Source organism: Phaseolus vulgaris, chromosome 3 (assembly GCF_000499845.2).
Source record: "Phaseolus vulgaris cultivar G19833 chromosome 3, P. vulgaris v2.0, whole genome shotgun sequence".
Lineage (NCBI taxonomy): Eukaryota > Viridiplantae > Streptophyta > Magnoliopsida > Fabales > Fabaceae > Phaseolus > Phaseolus vulgaris.
In genome coordinates this window covers 25898874-25919779 of record NC_023757.2, presented here as the reverse complement: position 1 = coordinate 25919779, position 20906 = coordinate 25898874, and the positions used below count along the sequence as shown (strand labels likewise).

Here is a 20906-nt window from a genome sequence, read left to right as displayed (position 1 = left end):
GTGAAATGATAAAATAAGAAAAAAAGGGGATATGGAAAGTGTAAAATGAGTGTTTAAATGTTAGGATGTGCACTCAATGTTATATTGATAATGACTTATAATATTAGAATATAAGGACAGAAGGTATATATATGATTTTTAGATTAAAGATTGTATTCAGAAGTATGTTTACAGCTGAAAATTGTTAGATTAATTTCCAACAACATAATATATTAGAAGTTAAACTCTTTTATGTTATTATAAATGTGCATAGCCTTGTGTCATATATGATGAAAATATTGAAACAAATTGTGAATTATGGTACACCTTCCCTCAGTTAGTTCCCTGACTTAATGTTTGATTGAAGATGAGTACAGGCGAACATAACCTCTGCACTATAAGAAGCAGGTAGAGGAATTGAAAGAACCTGTTAGTATGTGCAGACAGCATCTGAATTGGAACCTAGCTAAGCAATTCATATCTGTACATATGAAGATATAATGTTGTAAAATATGCTGTTGAGAATGATAATGATATTTATTATATATGTATGGTTTTAGTGAGAGAAATTTGAAGTTGTTTAGAAAGGAGAGAGAAGGTATTCCCATTCCCATTCCCATTGGTAGCGTTCCTTTGTTGTGAGCAGTGATTTGATGAGTTAGAAAAACTGAAAATATATGATGTTATCCACCAGATCCTCTCCATGAACGTAATTAGTGGTTAATAAAATAGTCTCCTTCAAACGAATAATTCTCTTGCGCGAACCCACTCACCTCCGTGTCATTCATTCATGTTAATTTTCTATTATTCTTCAAAAAAGTGTCTGGAAGAGCGATATAGATCATAAGGAGCCCATAGATGGTCCACGATGCATGGCTTCCTAGAATCCAATCTCAACCAGGGTTTTCCCTTCCCACTCCAATGCAGCAAACTAATGGGACCAGGGTGCAGACTCCTGCATTTTCCTTCAAAGTTATCTCCACCTAAACCATGCTGGTTCCATCTATGGTCAACCGCTTTTATGTTCCCCGCCAGAACCAACAAAAACGGTGGAAGAGACCCCAAATGATAGATCCTCTTCTGCTGCTTCTGCACCGCCATCCATGACTCCACCTTCTCTGTGTATTTCTCCTTCCTCCACGTGTCCACGTCCATCACCATCACCCCCGTGTTGAAATAACACGGCATCCTTCCCTTGAACGTTTTCGCTAGAGCGGGGTCCGACCAAAAGGTGTCCGTGAAATACAGCGTGAAGTTTGCATGGCAATATTCAGGCGCAGCCACCACCTTCCCTTCCATGTCCACGCTCCAGAGCTTGGCTATGTCGTCCACAACCACAAGGTCAGAGTCTAAATATATCACACGTTTCACGTCCTCGGGAATAGTGTCGGCGAGGTATATTCTAGCGTAATTCAAGGGCTGGTCGAGGGCCTGGCGAATTGACTTGGAAATCTTGCCGCGGACCCTGTTGCACTCGAAACGGTAAATCTTCATCTTTAGATAAGGGAAGGTGGACTTGATGCTGGAGAAGAGTTCGGGAGCATCGTCGTGCGCGGTGAGGAAGTGGAAGGAGAGGTTTTCCGGGCAGGCTGAGTGCTGGAGCATGGAGAGGACCGCCGCCATGGTGCCGCGGAGGTAGTTCGCGTCGAGGGTCATGGCGACGTTGATGACGCGGTCGGGGGAGGAGCCGCACTCCTGGCCGTTGCGGAAGGCGGGGGCCTCCCGGAAGTGCGGGAGCTCCTGTGAGGGACGGCGGATGAGGAGGCCTAGACGGATGGCGGAGACGGGGCGGAGGAGGAGGATGAGGAGGGACAGGAGGCCAATTAGGGAGGTGGAGCTCCGAAAGACCATCCTGTCGAACTAAGGTTGTATGTTGGTGTTGTGGCTGTTCTCGATCAACAACGCAACTAATCCGTAGTATTAGATTAATGATATTATTAATCAGAGAATATAGCGAAGAAGATTTGGTTTGAAGAGAGGTAAAGCAGTGCGTTCGTGGGTTGGGAGATTAGATGATTGAGATTGCGACTCACTTCCCATTTCTGAGGAAGAGAGCATCTCTCGGACCCTATCAACCCTATCTTTTACTTCCCTTTCACTATTTTAGATTCTGCGTCAAATCTCCTTCCCCTTTTTTTACTTTTTCCTTTTCTAGCAATTCAAATCTCTATTTCGAATCTTGTCTTCATTTGGACTTTTCCTTTTCTTTTTCTTTCTTCTTCCCCAATAAATTGCTCACACTCACTCTCACTTCACCCTCAACACAACACTAACCACTGTTTCAGGAGCACACAACAACAAGGAAATGGACAACACAACAACAGGAGGAGCATCTGCGTACCTACTGTGCACAAAACGCACAGATTTTGGGTGAAGAACAACACTAACTACAAAATTCTTCAGCACTTAATGCTCATATCCTTTCACTATCATGTTGGTACTCTATTAGGAGTTTGATTTTGACATTGGAACTGAATATCTTGTAGATTCATTGGGTTCATTGACAAGGTTGAAAACCTCCATATGGTCTATTTAACGCAAGTTGGATCCATCATGTAATGCCAACACTTGAGCCAAGATCCGTCAATGTTAAGTTTAACACAAGGAGCCTTAGGTGGCAATTTTGTAGTTATGTGTCTGATCATATTCCAGACGCACTAAGCATCACATTTCTCTGTTGCAAAAACATTCTTCCTTCATTTATAGGGATTGAAATTTGTGAGAAAGTATTTCTGAAACCAAAGCGGGTTATCCTGACTCAAACTGAATCCCAGGTGTCTCATAGAGCTTTGGAAGGGGGAAGTCCCACAGCGCATGCAGTGTTGCTACCTCCCTAGAATGGCATCTCGGTAACATGCTTGTTATTGGTGGGTAAAACTTTTGGACATAATTTGCAAAAACCTCCATAGATCTGCTATCACAAGTTCTGTGTCTAATTTGAACAACGGAACTTTTTCACACATTGGACCCTTCCAAGCCAATTTTCAAACCAAAAGTTCGAACATCCCATATCCCATGCTACTACACCAAACACATGATGCATAGACGATAATTTATAATTTGAGAATATTTCTTTCAATCCAACAGGTTAGAGTCTGATAGACTTCCTCACTAATGGGTTTTTAATAGTCTAATTAATGGTTTTTTTAGTATTACTTTTTTCCAATGTGAATGTGAAGTAGGGTTTATAGTTTAGGATTTGAAGTAAAAACACATTCGTCCTCATCTTTGATATCCAACTAACACTACAAGAAAAATATTGTATTTTGTCGATAAAAAACGAACGCAAATGAATCGAAACCGATGAATAAACGTCAGATTTGCATCAGCAAAGCACGAAAAAGTCACAAAAACAAAGTAGTTTTTTTCGTTGGCTAGCACGAGTGACGCAATTTGTGTGGGCTAATTAAGCCGATGAAAAAGGGACACAAATGTCGTTCGCTAGTCCGACGTAAAAGCGACGTAATATAGTCGGCTTATGCATGGGTCAAACACAAATGTATCAGAAAAACATGTATGTGTTGGTTTGGCCGACAAAGAAAAGAAAAAAAAATGACATTAGATTTTGCGTGGGTTTGACCTACACATTACTTAAGTAAAAAAGAAAAAAAACTTTCGTAGCCTTGACCGACGCATTAATGGTTTAAAAAAACATTTTAATTTTTGTTCTAACCATTTTTACCTATAACCATGAGAATAACAAATTCCAATCAAATTCACAATTCAAAATAACAAATCCCCAGCATTTACACCAGATTCACAATAGAAAAATCATCCAAATAGGTAAACAAAGTCATTCAGATAATTTTATTCATCCAAATCATTCAAACTAAATATTAATACATAAAATAGAAATTAAAATTAAAATAAACCATAAAAATAAAATTGTACTTTAGAAATTAACTGAAAGTATTAGAACTTAAAATGTTCGATAATACAATTACATAAAAAGAGTGCAAATGAAAATATAAAACGCATCTCACGAAGTAGAAATAACAATGATGTGATATGTAAAAACCTGTAAAAAAATACAAACCGTGTGAATAACTAAATGTGAGTAACTAAAATCTTTAGTATATAATAAAAATATGAAATAATTAAACTTACAGTCAGGGATGCACTTTAAGGGAGGGGTTGGTCATCACGCTCTGGATCATACTGGTGGTGGAATTGACTTGTGCTAGTGGAAGCATTGTCACGTTGCAACCCTGAGACAAGTTGCTCCTTTATGACCTTCATTTCTTCCTCTAAATGTGCATACTTTTTATCCCACATACTAAGTTCTGCATGGAGCTGTTGATTTCTAGTTAACTGATCAGATTGTGAAGCACCAAAAGTAGAGGGTTGAGTGAGGGAAGAGACTCCTTTGGCGGAAGCTACCAGCCAAGTCTTTACCATACACTCGACCTTTACTCTTTCCATCGATAGCTTCCTTTCAAGTTTGAAACTTTGTTGTTGGATCAACTTGATGGACATCAGTGCTAGAGTCCTGAGAATTATTTACTTGAAGGGTCCTCAAGCACTCATGATAGTTTTCCTACATAGGTCATTATGTAAATGTTACAAAATTAAAATAAAAATTTAAAAAAACTTAGAAAAATAACTTAGAAAAATAACTTACATAAGTTTCACGAGCACGAGTATTAACCCAATCACCTTTCTTGTTTGTGTGGGTGACCATAAATAGTTTATCAGGTTCAGAGAGACGACCATATTGACGTTTCTAATAATGTTGTACAATTAGAAGCAATATATGTTGCAAATGTAAAATGAATTCCATGTAAGACAATGACGAGTACTTACCAAAGTCAGTGCAATATCTGAATGTGATTTTCAACATGTGGAGTGCAATGCTCCACCACGAACTGAAGCCCTATTCATTTTACTCTGAGTGGATTTATCTTTGAACTTTTGTATATCCCAATAGTTTAGAAGCTCAACCCATGCTCGCTCGCCTATCTAAGTATGTCGGACATCCTTTGCCCTGACTTTGGTCAACATGTTACAAAGTCGTTTTTTTGACTTTAGACTCATAGACCTTTTTAATCAGTCATTTATCCTGAGGTGCCCAAGTGACTCTAAATATTTCTTTTCAGTTTTCCCATTTTGGTTGATTTGTATGAAATTGTAATTAAAAATTAAAATTACATTAATGTTAGTCCACCATTTTAGTTTGTCCTCCTCAGTCATGGCATCATAATGATGATACGGACCTCTAAATTGAGACCGAATGCAATGTCCAATGGCATCACTAACATACTGATTTGGCATCCAACTACAATACAAACAAATCAAATTACAGATATTTGTAATATGAATATAAAAATAAATATAAATTTAGGATGACTTACCCTTTACCAAGAAGTTGGATGATGACCATACTAGTAGGGTCACGCTGGACATCCTTAGGGGGGATGATATGATTCCAATAGCTAGATATAGATGATTCTTTGACATCTTATGGAATCAACTTGAGTTGGAGAATGAATAGGCACTTTTAATAGAATTGGATCAATGTTCTATGTGTCAAGAACTCACCAAAACTTGCACCAAACACCAAACTCACATGGAAGACCCAATTCTTGCCAATTGAACCGATTAAAAGAGGTAAGAATATGAAAGCACCGATTAAAAAACATAGAAACTGAAATGCACCGAGGAAATGAAGAAGAACCAAATGAAACCAGCCAAAGAGAAGAAGAACCGAACCAAAACTAGAATTAAGCTAAAGCACCGAATGAAATTGCAAGAAAAGGAACCTAAGACATGTTTAAGCTTCGTATGAACATGAAAATGAAAATGAAAAGATGGAGAAGAGAGGAACATATGAGAATGAAGAGCTTGGTTGATGGTCACGCCACTTGAAGTGTGAAGGCTCCAAGATAAGTGAGCAATGCCGCCACTTGAGAGAACCAAGGCACTCAAGATGAGACAAGGAAGAGGAGAAGACAAGTTCTCACACACTCAATCACCAATTTGGGAGAGTTTTGCTATATCAATTCTCAAATCTGAATTATGAAGGACCTAAGCCCTCCTTTTATAGGAGCAAGGGTTGGTCATTTACAAAGCTTACTCTATAAGCTACCCAAAAGACTCCTACCTCACGCCCCCTACTAAGCTCACTCCCCAAGCTTCTAGAATTTCCTAAACTAAAGCCTAAAGATGCTTTTACAAAAGAGGTTTCTAATGTTTCCCTCTAAGCACCTTTTAAATCAAAAGATATTATAAAAAGAGAAAACAACCTTCCACTATTTCCTAATTCCTTGAACTTGCTCCTTGTAAGCCTATGAGGTGGGCTAATGACTTCTTGAGCGTCTACAACTTGGGCCCCTCTTCTTGTCCTTGATTATTGGCTTCTATTTCTTCTCGATCTTGATCTCCATCACAGTCCCCGAGTTGGAGAGAATTCGACCACAAATTCTGGAGAGCTACAGAAAAAGGAGTTAGATCATTGATATTAAAAGTATGACTACCAAGGTATGTATCAGGCATATCTAACTCATAAGCATTGTTATTAATCCTCTTTAGGACTTGGAAAGGTCCATCTCCACGAGGCTTTAGTTTGGACTTCGTTTGAGTAGGAAAACGATCCTTCCTCAAGTGAAGCCAAACCCAATCACCCTCATCAAATAACAATGCTTTTCTCCTTTTGTTGGCAAGTTCAGCATACTTGCCAACCTTCTTCTCAATTCTCAACTTGATGTCTTTATGCAAATTTTTCTCAAAAGAAGCCTTTTCATCCCCATCTTTGCACAAGACATCATCAAGTATGGGAATAGGAAGAAGATCAAGAGGTGTTAAGGGATTAAACCCATAGACAACCTCAATAGGAGAATGTGAGGTGGTAGAATTTACTACACGGTTATAAGCAAATTCAACATGGGGTAGTAAATTCTCCCACACTCTAGGATTCCCGGAAATAAAGCATCGCAACATTTGTCCCAAAGTTCTATTTACCACTTCGGTTTGACCATCGGTTTGTGGGTGACAAGTGGTAGAAAATAAAAGTTTAGTACCAAGCTTACCCCACAAGGTCTTCCAAAAGTGACTCAAGAACTTGGAATCTCTATCGGACACAATGGTTCTAGGAATCCCATGCAAACGAACCACTTCTTGAAAGAAGAGGTTTGCAATATGACATGCATCATCCACTTTGTGGCAAGGAATAAAGTGAGCCATCTTTGAAAAACGATCCACTACCAAAAAAATGGAATCCTTTCCCTTTGATGTCTTGGTAATCCTAAGATGAAATCCATAGATATGTCAACCCAAGGCATTGAAGGGATAGGGAGAGGAGTATATAAACCATGGGGATGCATTCTAGATTTAGCTTTGCGGCAAGTTATGCATTTTTCACACAAACTATGAACATGTTTATGCATATGAGGCCAATAGAAATGTTCATGCAACACATTCAAAGTTTTTGCAACCCCAAAGTGACCCAACCATTAAACCTCCCTCATGTGCTTCTCTAACAAGAGATAATCTAATTGAGCTTTGAGGGACACAAAGACGTTTTCCTTTAAAAAGAAAGCCATCTTGTATAAAAAAATCTTTGTGTCCTCCTTTGATACACTCTTGATAGATAAGAGAAAAATCAAGGTCATCATGATAAAGATCCTTAATGTGATCAAGCCAAGAAATTGAGAACCCAAAAAATTTAGCAAAGCATATTGTCTAGAAAGTGCATCGACCACAATATTAATTTTTCCTTGCTTATGCTTGATCACATAAGGAAATTGCTCAAGGAATTCCACCCACTTAGCATGCCTCTTGTTAAGTTTGTTTTGGCTTTTCAAATATTTAAGAGATTCATGATCACTATGAATCACAAACTCTTTAGGAAAAAGATAATGGTGCCAAGTAAACAAAGCTCTAACAAGTGCATATAATTATTTATCATAAGTGGAATAGTTGAGATGACTCCCCTTCAATTTCTCACTAAAATAAGCTATGGGGTGGCCCTCTTGAAGGAGAACAACCCCAATGCCTATACTTGAAGCATCACACTCAATCTCAAATGTTTTAGCAAAATTAGGAAGGGCTAAAATGGGAGCATTAGTCAATTTTTCTTTTAAAACATCAAAAGCTTTTTGTTGTGATTCTCCCCATTGAAAAACCACATCCTTTTTCACTATATCATTGAGAGGTGCAGCTATTGTACCAAAGTTAGGTACAAATCTTCTATAAAAAGAAGCAAGTCCATGAAAACTTCGGTCTTCATTCATAGTAGTAGGTGTAGGCCAATTTTGAATGGCCACCACCTTAGCTTGATCCACATGGACCCCTTTGCTACTCACAACAAACCCTAGGAATTCTATATGATCAAGTGCAAACATACATTTAGCAAGGTTAGCATACAAGTGTTCCTTCCTAAGGGTTTCTAAGACTTGTCTAACATGCATCCTATGGTCATTCAAAGATAAGCTATAAATGAGGATATAATCAAAATAAACAACAACAAACTTACCAATGAAAGCTCTTAGAACATGATGCATGAGGCGCATGAAAGTACTTGGAGCATTAGTTAAACCAAAGGGCATAACTAACCACTCATATAAACCAAAGTTGGTCTTAAAGGCCGTCTTCCATTCATCACCCGGTTTTATACGGATTTGATTATAGCCGCTTTTAAGATCAATCTTTGTAAAATTTTTGGAACTATGCAATTCATCCAACAAATCATCAAGCCTAGGTATGGGATGCCTATACTTAATTGTAATGTTATTGATAGCCCTACAATCCGAACACATCCTCCATGTGCCATCTTTCTTAGGGACAAGGATAATAGGCATAGCACAAAGGCTCATGCTATCTTGAACCCAACCTTTTTCAATTAAAGCCTCAATTTGTTGGCGAATTTCCTTGGTCTCACTTGGATTGGTCCTATAGGCCAGACGATTGGGTAAAGAAGATCCCGGAATCAAACTAATTTGGTGCTCAATCCCTCTCAAAGGTGGAAGGCCTTTTGGAGGATCTTGAAACACATCTTGAAACTCCTTTACAAAATTATCCAAGCAATGAGGACTATCAACAAGTGGTTCTAACTTAAGAGGTCTAGGGATAGCTAAGAATATAGGATTGTGAGCCACTATCTCCCTTTGGACCTCATGCCTAGACACAAGAAGCGTAGGCTTAGGACTTGTAACTTTCTCACTCTCCCTCTTTTTCTTCATAAGAATTTGGTCCTCATGGACTTCTCTTGGAGAGAGAGATTTCAAAGTAACCTTGTGACCATGGAAATGAAAAGAAAGTTTGTTGGTAAAGCCCTCATGAACTCACCAAAACTTGCACCAAACACCAAACTCACATGGAAGACTCATTTCTTGCCAATTGAACCGATTAAAAGGGGTAAGAATATAAAAGCACCGATTAAAAAACATAGAAACTGAAATGCACCGAACAAATTAAGAGGAAATGAAGAAGAACCAAATGAAACCAGTTAAAGAGAAGAAGAACCGAACCAAAACTAGAATTAAGCTAAAGCACCGAATGAAATTGCAAGAAAAGGAACCTAAGACATGTTTAAGCTTCGTATGAACATGGAAATGAAAATGAAAAGATGGAGAAGAGAGGAACATATGAGAATGAAGAGCTTGGTTGATGGTCACGCCACTTGAAGTGTGAAGGCTCCAAGATAAGTGAGCAATGCCGCCACTTGAGAGAACCAAGGCACTCAAGATGAGACAAGGAAGAGGAGAAGACAAGTTCTCACACACTCAATCACCAATTTGGGAGAGTTTTGCTATATTAATTCTCAAATCTGAATTATGAAGGACCTAAGCCCTCCTTTTATAGGAGCAAGGGCTGGTCATTTACAAAGCTTACTCTATAAGCTACCCAAAAGACTTCTACCTCACGCCCCCTACTAAGCTCACTCCCCAAGCTTCTAGAATTTCCTAAACTAAAGCCTAAAGATGCTTTTACAAAAGAGGTGTCTAATGTTTCCCTCTAAGCACATTTTAAAACAAAAGATATTATAAAAAGAGAAAACAACCTTCCACTATTTCCTAATTCCTTGAACTTGCTCCTTGTAAGCCTATGAGGTGGGCTAATGACTTCTTGAGCGTCTACAACTTGGGCCTCTACCTCTTCTTGTCCTTGATTATGGGCTTCTATTTCTTTTTGAGCTTGATCTCCATCAGGGGAGGTCGTGCTCTGAAGTAGTAGCAGCGCCATGGTCAACAAGGTCTTGCACAAAGGCAGTAGTAGTCGGGACATAGGGAGACGATGTGGTTTGGACAATGGGATAAGGACTGGCCTGCACAAATGTACCCGGGATTGGGCTGGAGTGGTAAACTCCAAGTCTAGTGGAGTGGTGCAGGGAAACTGTGATGGTAAGTCAGAACAAAGAATGATGGCCTTGGTGGTATTGGAATACTAGGAGGGTGTGAAGAAGATAAAATATGTGTGTGATGAGGTGATATAGTGGGGTGTGGATAAGCATATCGAAATTGTCCATGGCCAGAGGAAGAGGGGGTGGAGGAAGAAGGGCTAGAAGATGATGTCGAGGAATGGCATGAAATATGTGGACTACCAACATTAGACGTTGGTAAAAAAATACCAGAATAAGGGATGCTTCCTAGGTCTATAGCTAGCTAACCATGCATCGATTTAGAAACTCCATGTCTCGGCTGACCATGCCTAACAATGGAACGATCCTTCTCTCTAGTCCTAACCGTCTTTCCAGAAAAAGTATTCGTTCATAATATTAGTATAATTATCTAATGTTTGTTTATAGTTTATTAAAAGTAATATACGTTAGTCATCATTGTTATCAAACTCTGAATCGTTTTGCTATATGATGTTCTGAATAATCTTCATTTAAGAGTTCAACATCTTCATCATCGTCAGGATTATGTGCTTCAATATCATCTTCGTCATCAACTACTTCGACATTATATGTTTAAGCTAAACATTGTAAATGTTCAATTCTTGTAACTGGTAACACATTAGACATTTCATCAGCTTGTTATGGCAATTCATCGTTGATGTTGTCAACTTGCACATGTCCTCGGGGTTTTGTTTTAAATGGAACGCACCGTCCACGAAGGTTTTTACATATGTTTGGATAAGTGACATAATAAACTTGTCTGACCTTCCGTGGAAGAATGAATGGATCATAGGGTCCATATCTTCCACTTAACTTGATTTCAACTAGAGTATATTTTGAATGAAATCTAGTCCCAACATTAATTGTAGGATCAAACCATTCACAATAAAATAGCAAGATCTTCTTATTGAGAGCAACATACTAAAATTCATATATATAATGAATTGTACTATAAAAGTCATCTTCTCCTCCGCCAGTGATACCTTTAACATACAACCCATTATTTGTTGTTTTCTTACCATTATTCCATGTCTTTGTATGAAACTTATATCTGTTTGAAATGTAGGCCTTAAACAAGAGGGGGGAGGGGGTGAATTGTTTATGAAAGATTTTCGCAAATATTGAAGGTAGAGTGAAAGACAATGAAGAATCAATCAATTAGAAATCACTTAAGCCAATTAGGAAATTGTTTTTAATTTGATTGGAGAAAATCAACCAGTTGTTTTTGCGAAACAATCGGTTGTTTATATCAACAGTGTTGAAAACCAAAATTAAAGCAGTTTAAAGAGTGTAAGGAAAAAGAGATTAACACAAAGAGTTTATACTAGTTCACTTTTTACCAAGAGCTACATCTATTCCTCAGCAACCACTGAGAATTCACTAAGTACTAAAAAACCTTGATTACACACAACACACCAAAGTGGTAATCTTGAACCCTTCAAGAACACACACCATCTTTGGCAATACACCACAGTTTTCAGAACAACCTCTAAAACTGCACAACAACAATTCACAAAGAATTACAGTAGTCAAGAAAGAAGGAATGGAGTACACCTGAGTACAATTATAGATTAAAGCACAATTGATACACCACAATCTTATTCCACTCTTAGAAAAGATTCAAAGCTTTTAGCAATCTTGGAAGAACTGATTTGAATGATTTCTCTTGAATTAATTAAGACCATGAGCGTAAAACAACTTATTTAAACTCCAATCAGTTGGTTAAAGCATTTAATGCAAGAGCCAAAACAATTTAAATCATTTAAAACATATTGAAGCCACTTAACAAAATTCTGTTAAGGTTTTCAGAAAAACAATAAGTTGAAAACGCGAAACAACCGATTGAATTTGTTTGACAACAAAGTCAACCAAAGTCAAGCTTTTTCAAATCATTTTCAAAATACACTAAATGTAAAACAACTGGTTGAATCAAAATTTCAACAGGTTGAATTTTCAGTTTCCTTTGAAAACACATATTTTTCAAAAGGATTAAAATCAAACAACCTTGGATCATCAATTGGAGTGGATTAACAAATTCAACGACTCTACACACACACACACATAACTAGCAACAAAGATCTTCATGCATTCCACTTGGATTTGGAGACATCAAAGCACCTTGTTCAACAATATCCATTAATAAGTACATGTTCCATGATGTTCTCTTTGAATTAGGTCCCCAATAAAGTCCCTTCAAGTTTGGGTTGATTACGTTCTTTTCATCATGAATCTGTGTTGTAGTGATAAGATAACATTACATTTATTTATGAAATTGCAATTAAATAAGAAGCATGTATGGGTTTAGGTTACGTTTACTTAACTCTTTAACCATTCAGGAAAATTAATATGTATGATTGTGGAAGCGTTTTCATAATTGATTGAGTACACTTGTAAGAACAATCTTTGAATATTAATCAAAATTAGTTAGCAAATTACACAACCTACAATAATTTAATTCAAATTATGTACAATTTAACTTACTCAAGTAATGTTTTGGCCTTATCGCAATTGATGAGGACATGAACATGGGCAGAACGATGTTCTTTATCACTGAACAAATAGTCTTTCCTAGAACCACTTGAGCGTTCACATTTATTCAAAATTGATAATGTGTATGGGCCTTCCTCATTTGTAAATGTTCGACAATCATTTCTCAAGCCCCTATTTAATTTATACACCCCCCACATCTATTTGTAACATTTTCTTGAAAAACTTGGCCCAATCTGTTGCCACCTATTTATTTGTACACCCTTCACCTTTTAATTTTTCTTTGAAATAACCAATGGAAAAATTTACTCTCTGCAACACCAATAATATTTTTAAAACACAATGGAAAAATGAAAAACTTCTAAATGTATTTAATTATTACAACATAACCAATGGAAAAAGATAAAACTTCTAAATTTATAATGTACTTAATTATTACAACATAATCAATGGAAAAAAAAAACTTCTAAATCTACAATGTAGTTAATTATTACAAGATAATGAAAAAAATTTGAAACATAATTTCCTAAATCATTCTTTAAACGGTAATAAGTTTCTTTCCTTTCCAATTATCACTTCTTTTATTAATTACCTTTCCTTCTTTTATTAATGACCTTTCCTTTTATTCTTATTTCCATTTATTTTCTATAAGAAAACTTTGACCTTCACATCCTATTAAATCAGTTTTGGTCAAATTGAAAACTTAAATCCTATTACATCAATTTTAGTTAAATTAAAATGAACGTTTTGTAGATCAATTTTGTACACGCACAACAATTTTCTTTTCTCCCACTTTCATGCACACCAGCTTTCAAAGTGTTCCATTATAGATTTTGATTTTTTTAACTTCAAAATATAATTATGTTTGCAGTAAAATCATTCAGATAAACTCAACAACAATCACCTACATTCACATAAACTACAGTAATCACAAAAAAAAAAAAATTAATAAAAAACTAAGAAATTTTAAAAGTTTACCTCAAATGAATCACGTTGGAGCAGTAACAGTGAAGGTCCTGGGAGCTGGGCTTGGTGGATCAACGGTGGTGAAGGAAAAAGATGAAATGGAGAAGAAGAACAAAACGTTAACAAAATAAGAGAAGACAAGACAAGACAACCGAAGAAGAAAGAACACACCGACGATGAAGAATGTTAGAGCTATGACAACGAGAGATGGATGGAAGTGCAAGAGAAGGGGCAGCGTGTGAAGAGTGAGGAAAGAAAAACTAGGTTCTATAATATGGGGAAAGAGGGAAACCGAGGGCAAGGCAGCGAAATGTGCTATTTATATAGCACAATGTATGTATCGGTCACGTCCGACACATAGATGGACGCGCATTTTGCGTTGACAGGCCGATGTCAACCCCTACTTATATAAAAAAAAAATAAAAAATTTTAAATTCAATATATAATTAACAAAGATTACATATAAATTTATATTTTTATAAATTCTTTCAAAAATACATAAATCACTAAATTTAATATATATTTAATTCACCATTTTCGTAATATTTTAAACAGTTAATTAAATCTTAATAAAATCAAATAAAACTTAAAAAAAATAATTTAATTTATACAACAAAAATAATAATTTAATTTATACAAAAAAATAATAATTTAATTTATACAACAAAAATAAATAAATAATTAAATTAAACTTTGGTTTAGAAAACTATTTATCATTACAAGTGTTTACTATTATCTAAAAATAATCAATTTATTAATGTCTGGACGAAACCAAAAAATAACTCTTAAGGTGTGATATTGAAAAAAATGTTATCTTTTCGATCAAACAATTTCATAGAATTAATTATAATTGTATATGTGATAGCATCTACTACCAGGAACATCAATGAACCCTATTATTGTAATTGCTCAAAATACCTTGTTTTAGCCTTTACAATCTATTTCTTAGTTCAACTCTTACCTTACTAACTCCAATAAAAAAAATTAGTACATATGCTCCACCCAAAATGGCAATGGGCTAGTGTTATGAACATATAATCCAAAATTTGATGATCAAATCCATTCCATGATTCTATGTTCATTCCATACCGGACCCAATCAAAATGGGGTTATATATGTTACATTTATAAAGTCTAGTAAAATTACTATGTCAAAAACCTATTATTCATGCAATGAGGATTGTTTTACGTGGTACAACATCTATGTTGCTTAAAAGGAGGTCAATGACATACAATAAAAGAAGCTAAATATATGAATCTATTCTTCAGTGCATTGGGAAACTATATTAACGCACTTATATGGATTATTGTTGATGTGTCATCTTGTGACTCAAAACTTTACTACATTATTATGCGCTTCAGTTGGAAAACGTCAATTTCTTTTTGAGATCATATTCAGTAAGTATAAGAATTCATGTTTTTTTTTATTTCTTTTTTTACTATTACTATATTTAAATTAAAAAAATTCATTATTGCATGGTATGTCCTAAATCGTTGCTTGTAAAAACACACTCATATTCTAGATTAGTCACATCTTCCTCCATAAGAAAATGAAAAAGAGGTCTAATAATTAAAGAATAATTTTGTTATATATTCAATTTGCATTTATAGACATGTCGTGAAGTTTTGGACACTTTGGATATTGTAGTAATCTAATAATTAAGAATAAGTTACTCACTCACTCATTCTTAATGTTTGTATTACATACTTGGTTGATAAATCTTTAAGACGATTTTATGCTTCATTTAAGATAAATAACCTCTTTTAGAACAGAATGGATATCAAATAGAAATCACCAGTTCCTTCATTTATCAGAGAGATATGAGATTCAAATTTATTTAAGTTACCAATCAAAAGTTTTATATGTTTTATCTCACTTTTTCTTTTCTTAAGTTTACTTTCAGATTTTATGATAAAATTGACTATTTATTTTTAAATACATCCATTAAATTTTACATTAATTAATTACTTTAGGTTAAATTTATATTTCTAAATTTATGTATATTTTGAATTTTATATAACATTTACAAAATTTGAATACATATTTTTTTACTCAATTATTATTTTTCTACATTTTTCAATTATTTCTAAACTTTTTATGATAATTTCTTTAAATAATTTTAAAATTAAACACTTAATGAACTAAATAAATTTAAATAAAATACCTTATATTAAAATATTAAAAATTAAAAATATTTATTACAATATTTAAAAATAATTAAATTTAAAATAAAGCAATCTATATAATAAAATTAAACATGCTATAAACAATTCAAAATTTAAATATTTATTAATATATTATAAATTACATAAATTTAAAATAAATAATCTTTTAAAAAATAAAATATTTAAATATACCACTGCGTCAGCTAAGACCGTAACAATATATTATGTTTTTTTTTAACTTATTATCTGCTAGGCCGACGCAAGGCTTAAATTATGCATCGGTATAGGTGAACGCAATATTATTTTTATTTTATTTTTCTTATTCTCTTTATGCGTTCAATATGTGTCGGAGTGTCCATAAAAATCAATTTTGCATCGGCTTTGCGTGGATTTGGCCAATAGGAATAGCGTCAACGCTTAGCTGAGACAAATGTATGACAATTAATTAAGCATTTTCTTGTAGTATAATATGAAATTTGCATGTATATTTTTTTTCTTATCGAATATACTCATATTTGTTGTAGTACCCTCTCAACTATTTATGAATTTGTTTTAAAAATATAAAAAAACAAAATAAAAAGCATAATATTATAAAAATTTTAATATTAAAATAATAAATAACAACGAAAGAATTATAATTACCTAAATTTAAAAACAAATTCAAATTCACTAAATATATTTTAGCACCCTTCATATATATATATATATAACGTCAAATTCACTAAATAAATATATTTTAGTACCCTTCGTAGTATAATGTTCAAACTCTAGGGATTCTTTTACACATTGTTTAACATTTACATTGCACTAAAAATTTGATCTACTTTAACCTTTACTTCTAAATATACATTAGGATTACATTCTTACCAAATTCTCTTCTTTTAGAAGCTTCGAGTTTTGTGTGGTGAGAGTGGGAATTATCCCCTTGACTTTTTGAATCTGTTAAAAAATGAAGCTAAAAAGACAAAAATGTCTCTCTTTTAAGGAGTATACCAGTCTACTTATTTAGTGAAAGGTGTAGATGATATCCTTGACCATTCAAACTTTAAAAGAGAGTTAATTTTTCAAGAGTTAAGTTCAAACTTTAAAACAGAGTTAATTTTTCAAGAGTTAAGTTCTTGAATCTATTAGTTATGTAAGGTACAAGAACATAAATCAACCTATAAATTAAACAATACTTTGTACGACATATATCATTTCTAAAGGTGCATGAACAATAATTATTGAGAAATTTATAAATAAATAAAAATCTATCTCAAAAGGATATTTTGTAAGGTTTAATTATCTTTAATGTAGTGAATTGTGATAGATATATACCCTTTCTTTTGATTTTCACTCTTCCTTCATTTATATTTGCTTCATGACTTGTTTTTCATTTTCATTGATACTGAGTATCCCTTTTTCATCATCGTATTTTGTGAAAAAAATTGAAATAGTGGTTGAAATAATGTCACAAATCTAATAAAACCAATATGTCCACTATTAACTATGGATATTCATGCATTAGAAAAAACTCTTTCTTGACTTTTTCTTCATTTAAGTTAACTTGTTTTACCATTTGTAATATTAGAAGAAAAAAAACATTATTTGTCCCTTTTTCCCATTGTTAAAACAATCTTCTAAATAGATATGTTCAAATGGTGGTTCTAGTGTTTTGTTTGATTCCTTGTTTCTGTTAGCTTATTTTTGCATTTTAATTAAATAAAGTCCTATTTTTTAGGGTTGAACTAGTTTAGCAGTTAACTATTCTTTAGGTGTGCATAGGTGTATGTGTCCTACTTTGAAGCCATGTACTAGAATTAGTTTTCAACAGTTTTCATGTAAAGGGCTTATAAAAGTCTGATTGATCTAATTGAATAAAAATAGTATTCTCCATTTTCAAACAGATATAAACAAGGTGTATTTTAAGTTTTATAATGATTGGTATCAGAGCTCTGTAAGGGGCCTGATAAGGTGTGAACGCGAGTGAAAGGAGTGTGAGGGAAAGGAGTGTGGGGTTTGGGAGATAGTGAGTGCATAAGCAAGAGGGAAGAAGGATGTCTGAGTTAGAGAAATTTATTCAACCTGTCATCCTGAAATTTGATGGTCATTATGAGTTTTGGTCCATGACCATGGAAAATTTCTTACGCAGCAAGGAGATGTGGCAGATTATTGAAGATGCTACATTCAAAGATTTGAAGGTAAAAATTACTTATTTTAGGTCATTGATAGGAAGATCTTAGAAACCATTTTAGACACGAGTACGTCCAAGATGATTTGGCAATCCATGCAACAAAAATAACAAGGTTCAACTAGGGTCAAGCAAGCTCAGCTCCAAACCTTGAGACATGAGTTTAAATTACTCACCATGAAATATGTGGAAACCATTGATCAGTATCTGGGATGCACTCTTAGTATTGTCAAGAAGATGAAGTCGAATGGAGAGGTGATGGACTCAAGTACTGTGGTAAGTAAAATACTCAAATCACTCACCCCAAAGTTCAACTATGTTGTATGTTCAATAGAGGAATCCAATGATTTGAGTAAGCTAAGCCTTGATGAACTCCATGGAAGCTTACTAGTTCATGAGCAGCGAATGTAGGACTCTCAATCTGATGAACAAGTGTTGAAATTTACACATGATAACATATCAGAAATAGGTCGTGGACACAGCCGAGGAGGTGGTGGTCGTGGTCGTGGAAGAGGTCGTGAAAGACAATCACTGAATAAAGAACTCATAGAATGTTTTTGGTGTCACAAACTAGGACACTTCCAATACCAGTGCCCACGAGTGGAAAAGCAAGCGCATTATGCAATGTATGAGAACTCATCAGAGATAGAGGAGGAAATACTATTGGTAGCATATGAAGCAACAAATGTATTTGTGTAACAAGAAGATTGGTTTCTTGATTCTAGTTGTAGTAATCATATGACTGGAAATAAACAGTGGTTTACCAAGATACACGAACAGGGTTTGTGCAACATTGTCAAACTTGGAAATGACACCACAACAAAGGGGGACATTTGAGTTTGTATCAACGACATCTCACATATCATTGCAGATGTATATTACGTACAAGAACTTAAAAGCAATCTTTTAAGTTTAGAGCAACTCCAACAGAAAGGATTGATTGTGTTGATTCAAAATTATCCCTACAAAATTTTCCATCCGAACCGTGGATTACTTCTTCATACCAACATGAAAGGAAATATGATGTTTTACCTAACATCTTCAATGAATCTTTGCAAATCACAGTGCCTTATCGTAAGTGAAGTTTCAGAACAAAAAGCACAACTTTGGCATAAAAGGTTTGCTTATCTGAACTTTCAAGGACTTTGCACACTTGCCAACAATCATTTGGTAATTTGTCTACTTTCTCTAAAGTCTCCCAAAGAAGTATGTACCTTGTGTATCACTGGCAAACAACATAGGGACACTATATCGAAACAAAGTTCTTGGAGAGCCTTGAGAAAACTCCAACTAATTCATGTTGATTTGTGTGGTCCCATTTCGCCCTTATCTGACAACAAAAAAAGGTAAATTTTGATGATTACTCTCGTAAGACATGGGTTTACTTTCTACATGCAAAATCTGAAACATTTAGTGCATTCAAAAGTTTCAAAGCTCGTGTGGAAAAAGAAGTCAACGCTTCCATTATCTTTCTAAGAACTGATAGAGGTGGTGAATTTACCATTGAGGAGTTCGCAAATTACTGCAATCATCAAGGGATTTCAAGACAAAAGACCACAACTTACAATTCACAACAAAACAGGGTTGGAGAGAGAAAGAATCGCACTATCCTGAATGCAGCTCGAGCAGTCTTACATGAGAAATATGTTCCAAGATTGTAATGGCCTGAGCTTGTCCAGTGGTGTGTTCACGTCCAAAATCGAAGCCCATCATCTGCAATAGATCACCAAACTCCAGAAGAACTTTGGAGTGGAGTCAAACCACATGTGGGCTACTTTCGAATATTCAGTTGCATTGGTCACGTTCATATTCCATATCAGAAGAGGAGCAAATTAGATGATAAAAGTCAACCGTGTATACTTCTGGGGGTAAGTGAATAATCAAAAGCTTACAAACTATACAGTCCTACTAACAATAAAGTCCTCATAAGCAGGGATGTAGTGTTTGAGGAGGACAAAAGGTGGAACTGGCATGACAATTTAAAGGAGTGCATGGATGACACTCGAGAAGGTGAACCGAAAGTTCTAAAAGATACATTTGATACTGGAGAAGGTGAACCCCCAGTTCTAGAAGATACATTAGTAGACTCTGCCCCACATGTTCCAATCAATCATGACACCAGTTCAGAACCACTGATTAATCATGATTCAGACCCGGAGGGCAACAAGATAGTAGAAGAGGAAGAGAGTTTACTAGCCATGATGATGTGCAAATTTGAAGATCCTCCCTCATTTGAAGAAGGCCACATAAATCCAAAATGGAGAGCTGCAATGTACACTGAAATCAATGCAATAGAAAAGAACCACACATGGGAACTCGTGGATCTTCCAAAAGGAATTACGCATGTCGACATGAAGTGGATATTTAAGACCTAACTCAATGAAAGTGGTCGGATCGAGAAATATAACGCTAGATTGGTGGCCAAAGGTGATGTGAGTTGATTTTTAAATGTTTTCATTTATGGTGACACTTTTACTTAAGATTAGGATTTTAACAATTAAGGGTGAGGACCTAAGGAAGATTCCCACTGGACACGAACTTAACCAAGTTGTTAAGTAAGTGTGAAGGTTCACTTCACAAAGGCGAAGATGAAAAACAAGATATAGTGAGGATGAGATGCAATTGCGGAATTGAAATGGGTACTAGGTAAACATCAATGGTGGTCATGGCCTCCCAAATGGCACCATACTCATGATTATGAGTGAAACCCAAAAACAACAAACAAGAGACTAAGAGACAAAAACATAAATGGAATGGAGAAATGAAAGGAAAAATAGAATGAGAAAACTTATGGTTGTGGGTGAGA

The 20906-nt window shown here is 35.0% G+C and overlaps 2 protein-coding genes across 2 annotated transcripts; one reads left to right on the top strand and one right to left on the bottom strand.

The window, feature by feature from the left end:
- Positions 1-244: 244 nt before the first annotated feature.
- Positions 245-1959, bottom strand: LOC137805839 (probable galacturonosyltransferase-like 4). Its single transcript, XM_068605747.1, has one exon. The coding sequence runs from the start codon at positions 1828-1830 to the stop codon at positions 784-786; it is 1047 nt and encodes a 348-aa protein (XP_068461848.1). The 5' UTR covers positions 1831-1959; the 3' UTR covers positions 245-783.
- Positions 1960-17966: 16007 nt separating this feature from the next.
- On the top strand, positions 17967-20475 carry LOC137839441 (uncharacterized). The gene is made up of 4 exons (XM_068648556.1): positions 17967-18110; positions 18305-18376; positions 19447-19757; positions 20034-20475. Exons 1-4 carry the CDS (start codon positions 17967-17969, stop codon positions 20473-20475), a joined length of 969 nt encoding a protein of 322 aa, XP_068504657.1.
- Positions 20476-20906: the final 431 nt, after the last annotated feature.